This window comes from Chenopodium quinoa, unplaced genomic scaffold (genome assembly GCF_001683475.1).
Source record: "Chenopodium quinoa cultivar QQ74 unplaced genomic scaffold, ASM168347v1, whole genome shotgun sequence".
NCBI lineage: Eukaryota > Viridiplantae > Streptophyta > Magnoliopsida > Caryophyllales > Amaranthaceae > Chenopodium > Chenopodium quinoa.
The window spans coordinates 5,380,463-5,395,042 of record NW_018745650.1 but is presented as its reverse complement, the minus strand read 5'-3'; the positions used below and the strand labels follow the sequence as shown (position 1 = coordinate 5,395,042).

At 38.4% G+C, this 14,580-nt stretch overlaps 2 protein-coding genes, 1 long non-coding RNA gene and 1 pseudogene across 3 annotated transcripts; 2 read left to right on the top strand and 2 right to left on the bottom strand.

The window, feature by feature from the left end:
* The first annotated feature begins 3,222 nt into the window (after nucleotides 1-3,222).
* Nucleotides 3,223-5,394, top strand: LOC110716914 (annotated as a pseudogene).
* Nucleotides 5,395-7,450: 2,056 nt separating this feature from the next.
* On the top strand, nucleotides 7,451-8,862 carry LOC110716915 (phosphatidylglycerophosphatase GEP4, mitochondrial-like). The gene has a single exon (XM_021895567.1). The coding sequence runs from the start codon at nucleotides 7,778-7,780 to the stop codon at nucleotides 8,675-8,677; it is 900 nt and encodes a 299-aa protein (XP_021751259.1). The 5' UTR covers nucleotides 7,451-7,777; the 3' UTR covers nucleotides 8,678-8,862.
* Nucleotides 8,863-10,614: 1,752 nt separating this feature from the next.
* Nucleotides 10,615-11,028, bottom strand: LOC110717026. Its single transcript, XM_021895666.1, has one exon. The coding sequence runs from the start codon at nucleotides 11,026-11,028 to the stop codon at nucleotides 10,615-10,617; it is 414 nt and encodes a 137-aa protein (XP_021751358.1).
* Nucleotides 11,029-11,196: 168 nt separating this feature from the next.
* LOC110716976 lies at nucleotides 11,197-12,709 on the bottom strand. Its single transcript, XR_002510649.1, has 2 exons — nucleotides 12,424-12,709; nucleotides 11,197-11,767 (listed from the first exon to the last, which is right to left on the bottom strand). It is a non-coding gene; the product is annotated as an uncharacterized LOC110716976 (long non-coding RNA).
* Nucleotides 12,710-14,580: the final 1,871 nt, after the last annotated feature.

Sequence of the window (14,580 nt, the reverse complement as noted above, 5' to 3'; positions counted from 1 at the left end):
TGTAGTACGTATTGAGTAAATAAAGATTTGAAATTCTGATGTGGTGTAGTTTTAATGTGGTCATATTCGAACAAGAATAACTTTTGGAAAAAAAATGAAGAGAACACGTTGCAACTTTGAATTGATCGAATTAGATTTATTTCCTTCAGCTTCATGATTTATCCAGATCCACCTCTGCAAGGGTTATCAAGTTTGATGTAATCTCAATTTAATAAGAATATGTAATATCCTTTTGGAATATACTGAAGATAACAAGTTGAAGTTTGGAAGTAGAGTTATTATCTTGAGCTTCATGATTTTACACACACTCACACATTGTCTTTATAAATTGCAGATGAATATGATTATAAATGAAACACTATGGATTCACCCACCAATTGCAACTCTCTCTCGAATCATCCATACTATTACAAATATGAAGCAGCTAACTCTCAACTCAATGGAATGAATATGCCAATGAGCATGGTGCATAGAGATCTTGAACTATGTTTTGAAATGATGCATATGAATTCAATCCGTATCGATTTTCAAAATAAGTGTTAAGTGCATCAAAAGTCTCGGGATCTTTTTTCCCTTTTGGTGGTGGACGCCGAATTTTGCATTCGTAGAGTCTAAGCTTGCCTTGACAAAGATTCTTCAGCACTTCTCATTTGAGCTCTCCCCATCTTATGTTCATGCACCAATATATGAATTGGCGTTGGTGCCTCAATGTGGTGCACAACTTATCTTGCACAAGATCATGGTTATCTTTATGCTATGCTACGAAATTCATTCTCTTTATCTTTAATCAATATTTTGAATTGTAATAAATTTTACCATGGTTATGTTCTACTATACTTTGTATGATTTTGATGAACTAGTTGAAAAGTTGCTCTAGTGGTTTGGCTAGGCTTTAATTTGTTGGTTTGCTCCTATAGTTAAATTTGCTTTAAAAATGGTTTGATGTATTTTATTTTATTTTATTTTATTTATTTATTTATTTTTTACATGAGAAATGGTTTGATGTAGCATGTCGTCGTTTGTGCTAGCTTGGCTCTCTTGAGTCTTGACAATGCGGAACAATTGGGGAAATATATATGGAAGGTTATGCCAAGTCAAACCACTAAAAGCTACTTAATAACTATTCAAAAGCTAGTGCTGAACACGCCCTTGATGTCCAACCAAAGCTTTGCACCATCCACTAGGTACACTGCGACTACGTCCACCTTTAAGTAGTCCTTTAGTTGAGAAATCCAAATTAAAAGAATTACTCCAGTTCAAAAATTAAGTTATCGACTGCCTTAATGTCTGTCGTGCTATTAAAGATTCGGGGCTTGGGTGGTTTGATCTTTCATCCTCCGAACCCCATGAGACCTCATGGGGCGCGCATCAAGGTCACCTATTTATTGTGCGCCTCATATGTCAACCCTAATACACAATCGAGATTCTTGCGCAATGAATTCCTTTCGTCCACAACCTCATCTATCGTAGTTCCAATTCGCTCGTTATGATTTTCTTGTCTGATCACAATTTCCTTAAGGTGGGGTCATTTTTTTTTTCCAGTGAGGTCCATTTCTTTGACTTGACACTCAAGCTAATTAAGTATCTCTCCAAATGATTCTATTTCAATTTACTCCCTTTCTGATGATCAATATGGTCTTTGATTGATAAGGTTCAAACCTCTGGTATCAATGCCAATTTTCCTAGTTCGAGTGTTTTGACAGTGGATCTATTGTGGCACGGAGCAGCACAAGCAAGATGAGCGTCCAAGGGACACTCTTGTCTAGTGACAACAAAAGTAGGAAGAAGGGTCGATCGAGGCTTGTGATAACCATATAATAAAGGAAAAATTGTCAAAAATAAAACAACCTTTGACAGGTCTTACGAAAATAAAACAACCGTTTGATTATTCCAAAATAAAACGACCTTTGACTTATATCTGCTCAAAATAGTATAAAAAAAACGGTAACCTGTTTAAAAGGTTAAGCCGAACACATGTCGTGTTGTGATTGGCAATGATTTTTTATTTTTAATTTCTACTTTTTTCTTCTATAAGAAAATGGTTTTATTTTTAAAAAATGAAAATAAAAAATTCCCTCCACCTCAACCTCTCCCTCCCAGTTCAGCCCTCCACCTCCTCCCTCCATAACTTCCGGCGGGAACACCAACAAGCTACACCCACCAGCCACCATTTTCGTCCAATACCACCAAGCCACACCCACAAGCCACCATTTTGAATATAGAGAAAAGCGAGTTTGATTGTATATGTGAGTGGTGATATGGGTTCTGCGATTTGGTTGAGAAGGTGCAAGACCCACCCACAATGTTTTATTTTACTCCATAATTGACTTAATTTTAGATCTCAGTGTATCACTAAGTTGATCGATCAAGTGGTGTTTTCGAAATTAAATCGGAAAGTTAAGTGGTGAATCACGAAGTTAATCGATTAAGTGGGTTCACCGGGGAAGATGGCTATGGGCTCGTCTGGGGCTGGGTGAGGTGGGGGAAAAGGGGGGTGTTCGGGGTGGGGGAAAGGAAGGGGGCGGTGATGTTGGGATGGGGGAAAGGAAGAGCGGTCGGTGGGGAAGGGGTCTGGATTGAGATTGGGGGCTGCCGGGGGAGGGTGGCTGTTCACGGGGATTGGGGGATGCCGGGGGAGGGGGGCTGTTAATGGGTGGGGGTGGTGGTTTTGTTTTATTTATTAATTAAAATTAATTTTTATTAAAAAAGGAAAAATGTAAAACTTAAAATAAAAAATAAGTGAAAAATAAACATTCCAATCACGTTGCAACACGTGTCACAATTAACCTATTAAACATGTTACCGACCGCTCATATTCTATTTTGAGCAAATGCATGCCAAAAGTCGTTAATTTGGAATAATAAAAAAGTCGTTTTATTTTTGAAAGATTGATTAAAGGTCGTTTTTTTTTTTTTTTTGATAATTTTTCCTATAATAAAGGCAAACATGTGATAAGATTAATATCACAAAAACTTCACAACCCCAAAAAAAAATTGATAGTAACAATGATATAATTATAACATATATAACTCAAACCTAATATGGCCTGACTTGAAATCTACCTACTTTAAAAAAACCTCTATTAACCCGTCAAGATTCAAGACCGAACTAATTTCTATTGAACCAATGCATGGAAAAAACTAAATTAACCTAACTTTATCGAACAAGCCAAATTGACCAGTTTTAACTTGATTCGATAAATCCCACCTTGTTATTAGTGATATGGATTAACTTAAAACAGACCCGACAACAAGTATAGACACCTCTAAAGTCATGATTTATGACCTCTTTTGCAGCCTCTTGGGGTCGAGGCGTCGAGCTGAGCTATGCCCTATTTTCCCCCTTGTCTTTTAAAGCCATATTCCAATTTCTCCCTTGAAATATTTTCAACCAATTTCCCAAAACCAAAATTTATAAAGCGGAGAAAAAGAAAAAAAAAAAGACAAGAAATACTCCAAACACGCGCCACCGATTCACATTATCTCTCTCCTACCTTCATCTCCCCCACCCCCAAAATCCTCCCTCCTTGAAATCAAACCCCAGATTGAATCACCCAAACCCAAATGACAACCTATGGTACCATACCCACTTCCCATTCACCCGACCCACCTCCATTAACAAACCTCCATTTCATCTCCCACGCCAAACACAAGATCCAATCTACCTACACCACCCATCGCCGTCCATGGAACCTTCTACTTTCTCTCTCCTCCCTCTCCCTCCCCTCTTCCTTCAACGACGTCGTTCTCCGGATCAAAACCAACCTCTCCTTCTTCCGTATGAACTACGCCATCATCACCCTTCTCATCCTCTTCTGCTCCCTTCTTTGGCACCCAATCTCCCTCATCGTCTTCCTCTTAATGATGTCCGCTTGGTTGTTTCTTTACTTTCTTCGCGATACTCCGCTCTTTGTTTTTGGATACAACATTAATGATAAGATTGTGCTTGCGCTTCTTGCGGTTTTGACGGTGGTTTTTTCTGCTTCTTACTGATGTCACTGTGAATATTGTTGTGGCGCTCAGTGCTGCGGTTGCTGTGATTGTGGTTCATGCCGCGGTGAGAGGGACGGATGATCTTCCGCTCACTGCCGCCGGGTTTGATGATGAGGGTGACGCGCGTGGGGGTTTAGTCGTGGTGTTGGTGGGTTGGGTGAACGGCTTCCTTTGAAGGATACGGCGTCGTCTTCGTTTTCGGCTTCCAATTGAAATTTTGGACTGTGATCAGAAATTGTTATATTTGTGAGTTCGTTCTTTACTTTCAATTTTTTTTTGGTTGTGGTTGAATTTTGGTGAAATGGTAGTAGTTATAGTTTAAATTATTTTTGGGAAATAGGTAAATTGTATTGTCAATTTCATGTAATTTTTTAAGTTTAATTTTCATTTTCGGTATGATCATAGGTTGATGTTTTTTTTTTGGAATATTTAGTTTAGAAATTTGTATGCTTGTCTGAATTTGATTAAATTGTTATTTTGTAGTTCAAAGTCTCATTGAATTTTTTACTTTGATACGAATTTTTCTGTTGATTACTTCCCCATTATAATGCGAAATTTTTTCTGTAGTTGCATTTTGTGTAAACCTGTACCAGGTAAAACAAGTATGATGCCTTTCTTGTTACTCTTACTATGTTACATATAAGAACATGTATGATGAGGAACCCTGGTCGAATCTTCGAAATCAGATCATTTTTCTTGTTACTCTTACTATGTTACTAGTATGTTACATATAAGAACATGTACGATAAGGAACCCTGGTCGAATCTTCGAAATCAGATCATTTTTCTTGTTACTCTTACTGAGTCTTCGGATTAAGATCATTTTTTTCAATCTCGATTGTTTTTATTTTAGAGCTATATCCTTCAACTGAGGAAATCTTAAAACACCCGCTTAATAATATGAATGGATTATGATTTTCTACTAACACTTGCCCTTTCTTTTCCGAAGTTTTCTGTGCTCTTGAAAAGCAGTGAACATAATGCTGTATCGGCTGTATGTCGAAAACGACACCAGATTATTTGATCCCGGAGATTGATTTATTACCACTCCATAGAAAATTGTTGCATTCAAACAGCGTCTAGCTTGTGTGTTACTGCTTCATGTACAAGATGACAATTCTCTGTTTTCCTAATTTTCAGCGATTTTGCACTTATATTAGTTGCTCAATTGATGAACTTTGGAGTATAATAGAGACACGGAGATGATGCCACTTTGTTTAGATTGATAGGTTTTTTTTATGTAGATGAAAGGGATATTATTGGCGGCAAATGTGAATATATGTTTGTCATTTTGCATCATTTGAACATGGATGAACATGTAACAGATGTGTTGGACTTTTACTCTTGATGCCGATATTTTTGTACTTCATTTGTGTCCAAATAAAAGCTTCATTTAGCTTGTACAAGTTTTTAGAAAGGTGAATAAGAAAAAAAAATATATAGAGTAGTGGTGTTTGATTGATTACTGGTGAATATGAAAATTACTCTGGATATATTAAAAAAGAGAGAGAGATATTGTGGTGCTAAACTGCTAATAATAGAAGCTTTGATGTTCTATTGTTCTGGAACAAGCTGGACTACCTCTAGTCTCTACCTGCTTGTTTGCTTGCTGATGTCATTATTACTTTGTTAGTTAGATACTCGTTCATTTATGTATGTATAATTGTGTTTGTTTTATTTCCCCACATTCTAGAACTCTTTGAATAAAAAAGCTAGTGGAGGAAAATATAATCCCAATCAATTTGTTGTTGGTTTTGTTCACATTTTTTTGGTTTTTGAAACGTATAGTCGTCCAGAGAATCTTGGTTGTGACTGCCATAGTTTAAATTTGGCGAACTATTGGATTTAGGTATCTTAATCCTACATGTACTACAATCTTTATTGTTTCTCTAGAATGAAAGGAAAAATTGCCTATACCAATTTAACCTTTTGTCCTGTTCTTCCAAAATAATCTAACTTTTGAATTATTCCAAAGTAATCCAACTTTGTTACCTATTTACTCATAATAACCCTAACTGGTAACCAACCTATTGTAATTGGTTACCAATCCACATGTTATGTAATTGGTTTCCATTTTTTTCTTTTTTTATTTTCCCGGTTGGGTGGGGGGTGATTTAAGGGTGGGTAGGAGTGGTTTTCGGGTGGGTGGTAAGGTTGGTTATGGTGGTTGGGGGTAAGGTTTTGTGGAGGCCGGGGTTTGTTATGGGTAGTGTTAAGGCAGCAACAATGATCTAGTGAGGTGGTTGTGGTAAGGCGGTGCCAATGAGGGTGGTGAGTCTGGTGACAGTGGTTGGGCGGTTCTGGTGTGCAGTGGTGGTTGGACAAGTGTGATAAGTTAACATTGGTGTATTAAGTTAACATTTATTAAGCCTATTTTGACAGCTACTGAAATTATAAGAGAGATGAAGACTAAGTTAACCTTGGCGTATGGGAAAGAAGAGCAATAGGCTCTATTCTCTTCAATAATACCAGTTTAGTAAAAATCAGTAATTATAAAGAAAAAAATTAGGGGTGTAAATAATTCGGATTAAAATCGAACCGAACTAAAAACCAAACTGAATTAGTAATTCGGTTTGGATTTTTTTTCAAATTCAGATATGATCGGTTTGAAAAAATTGAAAAAATATAGATTATGGTTTATATTCGGTTTGAGATTTTTAAAAAAAAATTGAAAACCGAATTACAAACAAAATTATGGCTGGCAATCCCTGACTTGACCTGATAACATGACCCGAATCCGACCCGAAGTTATTGAGAGAAACCCGAACTCGACCCGAACCAAACCCAAACAACCCGAATTCGACCCAATTTGACCCAAATTTCATATTTCTTAATAATATTAAGTTTTACACTATTTTTGATAGTTTCTAGGCATAACCTGAAATCGACCCAAAATCTGACCCGAACCCGACCTACTGACCCGAATTGCCACCTCTACATTACATTAAGCCCATTTTCTCTTTTACAAAGTATACCAACCACTTTTCCCCTTTCATATATAAACCAAAATAAAAACCCTAATTCTCAATTCTCCTTTCTCAGTATCTCACAAAGTCACGGCTCATCACTCATGCCACATCTTCTCACTTTCTCCCACATTTCACACTTCGGTTTGCTTATCGGCCACATCTTCTCCAATTCTCTCTCCTCTCTCAATTTCTTCGATGTTGTTAGTGGAAAATGGATGCTAGAGGTGAATATATTTAACAAGAAAAGGTTGAATAATTGCAGGAATTTTTTGGGTGAAGTTCGGGTTTCGGATTTGAATGTTGTGAAAGGAGTAAATAAATTTTGTATCGTAGGGCCTTTGATTCGCCCACACTTAATCAGTTAGGTCATTTTGAGTATCAATTAATTTTGATTTGGGTCATTTTGGGTATAGTTCGGGTCACTTTGGGTTTCGGGTCAAATTTGGGTCGGGTATGGGTCTGGTCGGGTTAGTTTTGTATTCGGGTCAATTTCGGATTGACGTCTTCGGGTCAATTTCAGGTCACTGACTCACGGGTCGAGTCATTTGGGTCGGATCAATCGGGTCGGGACAGGATTGACAGGTCGAGTCATATGGGTCAAATCATTCGGGTCGGGACAGAATTGACAGGTCGAGTCTAGGTTGCTAAGTTGTTAACCCAAATATCTAATGGAGCTGAAAACGGTTAGGAAGTGGGCCAAGTGGAGATGGTCCAGCCTTGAGCCCTTAACCACAGAAAAACAAATTTAACTTTGTCACATAAAAAAAATCATTAAACAGAGTTAATCTCTTTCCACCAGAAAATTACCCACATAAAAATGGCTCATTCACTTCCTTTCTCCCATGTTTCACCGACAACAACTCTCTGCACAAAATACTCTTTAAATAATCATCTAACCCAAATCATCAACACAACCCATCTTAAAATAAAACCCAGAAATCTCCATTTCAGGAGAGAGAAAATACCCCCAATCATCCTTAACAGCGCAGAGAAATCAAAACCCTTAAATTTTCATTGGGGTATTTTCACAAACATGTGGTGGGCAAAACTCAAAGGAGCAATAGGCCAACGATTCAACCTCGAGGGCATAATTTCTTCCTCAAAAGTCCTAACAAACGACCCCCATTTACTCCTCCCACATCTCAGAATCTCGAACATTGGGTACATCAACTGGGAAGAACTCCATCGAAGAGGGTTCAAAGCCGTAGTTTTCGACAAAGATAACACGATTACATTACCTTATTCATTAAACCTTTGGGACCCACTTAAGGGTTCAATGGAGAGCTGCAAAGCCGTGTTCGGCGAAGGGAAAGTCGCCATATTGAGTAACTCGGTTGGATTGTACGAGTTTGATCCGGATTATTCGGGGGCGGAGGCGGTGGAGAGAGAATTGGGGATCGCAGTGGTGCGGCATAAGGTGAAGAAACCGGGTGGCGGTTCCGAGGAGATTGAAAGACTATTTGGGTGCAAATCAGTTGAGGTTGTTATGGTTGGTGATCGCCGGTTCACCGATATTGTTTTTGGAAACCGGAACGGGTTTTTTACGGTTTTGACTGAACCATTGACGGGAGATGGTGAGAATTTTGTGGTTAAGATGGTTCGGAAGATGGAAGAGTTAGTGGTTAGTAATTGGTTTAGGAGAGCTTTAAAGGCTAAGAGTCATTGTTTTTTAGCTAATGATGAAGTGGATTTGGTTCGTTTGGATGAACCATTGTAGTTTTTGATGGTTGGTAGAATTTAGACTTTGATTATAATTGTTTTGTTTTTTGCAAAGTGTTTTAGCATTGATGTGTTGTCAAGTTTTTTAAGTTGTGGGTGTTTAATGTACCTAGTTTGTCTTTGATTAATGTGAGATTTTTTGAGTGGAATTTTCGTATGAACATGATGATGATGTTTATGCCATACTTGGGTTTATTGAACTATGATGCAGTTGGAAATAATTTTGACCCTTGTGGATGTAAATAGTTTGACTTTTACACTTTGACTTTAACTATGAAGGGACTAAATAAAATAGCAAAATATTGTTAAAAGTTTTCAAAGAAGGAAATGAAGCAAGTAATAAAATATATTTTAAAAAAAATGTGAAACAAGTAATTATATAAGAAGAACCATGAGCTAAGTAGAATAAGTAGTCTATCTAATTACGTAATAATTAGTGGTTATCAATATATTTTAAGAAAAGTGTTTAATTCTTAACGATTATGATCTTTCTTTTCTTTATTAAATATATATATATTCTTATGACTTTATATTCTGCAACTTTGATTTGGAATCAAGCATTATCATGGTTGAGTGAATGTATAACTTCAAGCGGAAGGTGATGAATAAGTGATAAACTAAAGTGAAGTGTCAAAGTTGGTTGAGATTTGAAACGTACTAGATTCTACGATTTTTTCACCAAATACCACTGAGTTAATGCGTAATTCACCATATATCACATAAAATTTTCTAATTCACCATATAACACTGAGTTAATGTATATTAACACAGAATGCCTTTTTTTGTTAACTGCCGTTAGTAATTAAGTTTAATTATGCCACGTGGCTGTCACTTATTGGCTCTTATTAATATTGTCTAATTAATTAGTTAAATAAAGAATTAAAAAAAAAACAGCCACCACCTCCTCACTCCACCAACCCCGACACCCCCCTCCCCCACCAGCCCAGCTCCCCCTCCCCGCCGACGGCCTTGCCCAGCCTCCTCCCTCGCCGGTGGCCTTGCCCAGCCTCCTCCCTCGCTGGCACTCCAGAGCTCCCCCTACCCCTACCCCTGCCATCTCCCCTTCCCGTCCTCCTCCCAAACCAACAAAAAAAAAAACTACCATCACCATCCCTGCCCCAACCCGCCAGCCTAAATTCTCCTCCCTGTGCCAGTGTCGCACCTCCTCCAGCCGTGCGCTGGCACCGCCCCTCACCCAGCCTTGCGCCGGTTGCCGCCCCCTTCCACTGAACCACAAACTCCCCTCCCTCCCGCATCAAAATCACCAATAATTACGCCTTTTCGTCACCCAACTTCAGCAATTTACAACCCAGATCAACACCCATATCAATTAAAACTTTAAGAGAAAGGAGAACGATTAAGATACCTAGAAGACAAATTATCCAGCCGGAATCCGACCAAAACCCCCGTCGACGCTCCTCCCCTTCCCCTGAACCGCCGTGCGTGCATCTCCCATGAAAACCCTCTTCTCTGTCCGTTTCTCTCTTCAACTTCCTTTTCTCTTTGGTTTTCGGATAAGGTGCTGGGGTCGGGGTTGTCGCCGGTGGGGGAGGAGGGCAGTCGCCGGCCATCTAGGAAGTGGCTGGGAATGGGATTGTCGCCGGCAGGGGTGGCGGTGGCTTGTATTGGTGGTGTTTAATTTTTATTTATTTTTTAAAATATTTTTTCTAAATTTAATTAATTAAATAAATAATATCAATTAGAACCAATTACAAGCTGCCACGTGGCACAATTAACGTTAATGACAAAATGAGTTAACGGAAAAGGCATTTTGTGACATTTATGTTAAACTCAGTGTTATATGGTGAATTAGAAAATTTTGTGTGGTATATGGTGAATTACGCATTAACTCAGTGGTATTTGGTGAAAAATCCGTAGATTCTAATATGTTTGGCAAAGTATATTTAATTGAAATCCTTTTCTTAGCCAATAATATTAATCAAGGGACAAATTGTCCGAGAGTACATATGGAGAAACCTCCCTAGGACAGTGATTGACCCAATCTTGTTCGACTCCAATCGACACTAATTTAGCAAGATGGTGAGCAACAATATTGCCACCTTTTTTGACATACGACCACTTAACATAATCAAAGCCACTACTTACATACGAGATATCTTCTAGGACATTATCAAGCTCAGAAAAATAAATGTCAGCTTTGGAAAGACGATTAACTAGGACCTGACAATCCGACTCTAAAATCACTTTGTTGAAACCGTGTCTCTGTGCCAGTTTTATTGCCGTAAGAAGAGCTCTACCTTCTGCCACCTCCACTGGGTAGTAGGCCTTGACTCTACGAACAGAGGTAAACAACACCCTACCCCTACTGTCGCGAGCAACCACCTCCATGCCAACCCAGCCTTCTTGGTGCTAAGTATACCTGTTCAACTGGCCGGGCCGGGCCAAGCCTAATCCAAAATGGGCCGAGCTTATCCATGGGCCATTAAGCCCAGCTTGGCCCATTCAAAATGTATAAACAAACTACAACAACCATGAAGTAAACACAATATAAGAGAATTATAAAGGGCCTTTAAGGGGCCTTATAAAGGGCCTTAGCCAACAAGTTAAAAGTAGAGAACTGAGGAATGTTCTTGACACAAATTTGTTACAATCAAGTAACTAAGCAATGTTCTTGACACAAATTAGACACTTAATACTTATGAAACTCGAAGCTGCTCTACATATATTATAATTGTTCCAAGGCTGCTAGCTGTTCCACATATCTTTCCAAGTCTGCTAGCTGCTCCACCTGACATATCTTCACCCAACAACAACTTTGCAAACCTCATCATCAATCGCCTCCCCAAGTGGAAGTCCATTAGTTCGTTTTTTACACACTTCAAGCAAATGACGTATTAAATGAGATGTGCCACTATTTTTGTGGGCAATTAACTCCACTTTACAATGCTTACAAATAGCGATTTGTTTGCATTCTTTCCTTCCGTCATTTCTTGCCAAACTTTAGATTTCCTACTCCTTTTACGGGCGGCATTAGATTCATCAACCTCATCATCTGATGTATCGGCATTGACGTTATAGTTGCTTCACTTTCCATAGTTCGAGAAGGAGACAATGAAACTGCCACAAGCTGGAAATGATAGTAAGATAATGTATTATTAGTCAAAATTTTCAAAATCAAAATGCTTCAAACAAAAATCCCAATACATCATCATTCAATGAAGAGCTTAAAGATAGTGCACCCTACAATTTGGGAACAATCCCAAAATTATTAGGATTATTATACTAACTAGCTTCCTCATTCTTCACAACAACCCCAACTCAAAAACTAGATTTTTAGCTTTAGATTGAAAAAATCAAGACACCCATTTCATAATTTAATGAGCTTTTAAAAACCCAGAAAAATCACATACAAAATCAAGAACTTCCTCACTTTTTTTGCTGATTTTGTGCTGGTGAAAGTGTAACGGCTATAAAACAAACGGAAAATGTGAAACCCAGTAAATAATCTACCAAACGGATAAATGCAGATAATTCAAAGGGTAAAACAAGCTAAAAATGAAGAAAAAAAACTTAGATTTTGTGTCAGAAACAACCAAAAAATTATACAGTTAGAATAAGCTACTTAATTAAATCCACCACATCAACTCATAAACTTAAATCAATCAACAAACTACAATAACCAAAAACATTAAAAGCAAAAAAAAAAAAAAAAAAAAAAAAAAAACAAAAACCTGCGTAATTTCATATCAAAGCAATATAATCATGAATTTAATTAAATTTTACCAATAATTAAAGAAGAAGGGTGATAAATGGAAGATTGAGAACAACACCAAGAAGATTGAGAGTAGCAGCAAGAAGATTCACGTGAGCAGCAACAAGATTAACGGAATCTGGGAATTTTTTTTAGGGTTCATAATTTTGGGGAAATTGGGAATTTTTATTTTCAAGTATCATAATTTGACGTTAGGAAGTTTTAGAAACAGAAAAATTAGGATAAAAAAAGCCTCATAAGAGTTATCTAATTTTAGCCCTTTTTAACTTAGACCCAACTCTTTAAAAGCCCATTATTTAATAACCCTTTAAAAGCCCACCTTATTTAAATATTGGATGGATAAAACCCTTTTATAAAAGGGCTGGTTCAGGGCTTTAAATGGGCCCCTAACCCATTGAACAGGTCTAGTGCTAAGAAAGCATCAGCATTTAACTTCACAAGATTTGGGGGTGGAGTAACCCATTTCGAAGGACTGCTGCAGCTCTTTACCCAAACAGAGTTGTAAATTTTCTTAGCTTGCTGTATTTTCCATGCTCTTCCGCCAATCTTTCAACCCTCGCTAGCAGAATGTTGTTAGGAGTGCCTTTTCCCTTAAAAACCCACTCATTCCTCTCTGCCAGATCACCCAAGACAGGAAGGCAACATGTTGCTTCAGCTTTGCATTTGCTCCCCTCCATCTCACAACAAGATCACATATAGAACCTTCACGATCGTCAATCAAACTCAAACACCCACCATCTTCCCACAACTCACTCACACTAGCACAGTTAAATAGCGTGTGTGAGCTCGTCTCTTCAGCCCCCCCCCCCCCCCCCCCCCCCCCCCACACCATGGGAAATAAATATCCTCAATTAAATGTATAGAGTTAAGAAGCTTACGAGTGGGAAGAGTGTTTGTGCACAAGCACCACAGGAAGTGTCAGACTTTAGGAGAGACGTCCATGCCCCATATTTTAACCTATACTAGGTGAAAATCATCGAAATTACATCCCTTACCCAACATGTAAGATGTTTTTGTGGAGTACAAACCATCTTTTGAAAACGCCCAAATCGCTTGATCAACAAAAGCTCTCCTACTAATGGGAATCGAAAGAATACATTTCTGATCTCGCTCATTAAAATTGGAGAAAATTGATCAAGGTTCCACTCCATACTCTGAGAATCAATAAGGTCAGAAACCATGCTCGGCCCCTCCACCTGATCCAAAGTCACGAACCTCCCTTCACCATTAGCGAGCCAAGGATCTTGCCAGATGTTAACCCTCACCCTATTACCAATACGCCACAACATTCCTTCCTTCACTAACGCCTTTGCACGGCCATGCCTGTTTCCCGAGTAGCGCATCATTAAAATCGCCAAATCCTTAAAACCCATTCCATCCATACACTTCGGAGAGCACATTATATCCCACGATTTCCAATGTACTTTCCTATTCAAACCTTTATAACCCCAAAAGAAGCGTGACATACATTATCGGATTGTATGAATCACTGAGCTCGGAAATTTATACACACCCATCAAGTATGTAGGAATTGCTTGGATTACTGATTTCAAAAGTACCTCCTTACCGGCCCTCGACAAAAGCTTTTTTTTCCACTCCTGCAATTTCTTCCAGTATCTATCCGTAAGTTCTGTAAAAATGGTTTTTTTTTTATCTTCTTGCTAGAGTACCAAGGTATTTCCCATGTCTGTCAACCTGTCACATATTCAAAATGCCCATTAACTCACTCTTTTGCTCGGCGCCCACTCCTCAGCTAAAAGAAACCTCTGACTTCTCATAATTAATTTTCTGTCCGGATGCTTACTTCATACTTGTTGAGTATATCAACTATTACTTCACATTCCCGTCGGTTTGCTCTAGCAAAGAGTAGATTGTCATCTGCGAATAAAAGATGCGAGATTGCAGGGCCACTACGACTTGCTTTTGCTGCATGAATTTCCCTACTCTGAACTTTATTAGTAAGTGTGAGGAGGGTAGCCCGTCGTTGGGGATCCCACTTCCTCTATGCCCATGACCCTTTAAAAGCCTAGGACTTTACACTTTTGAAGGTGTGTTAGGATTTGAATTCCTGACTGTTTGGGGGACCTTAAATTAGAATTCATTCTATCATTACGCTTTTTGTAAGAAACTAATAGAGAGTTGCCAATGAATTTTAGGAAAACTCGTAA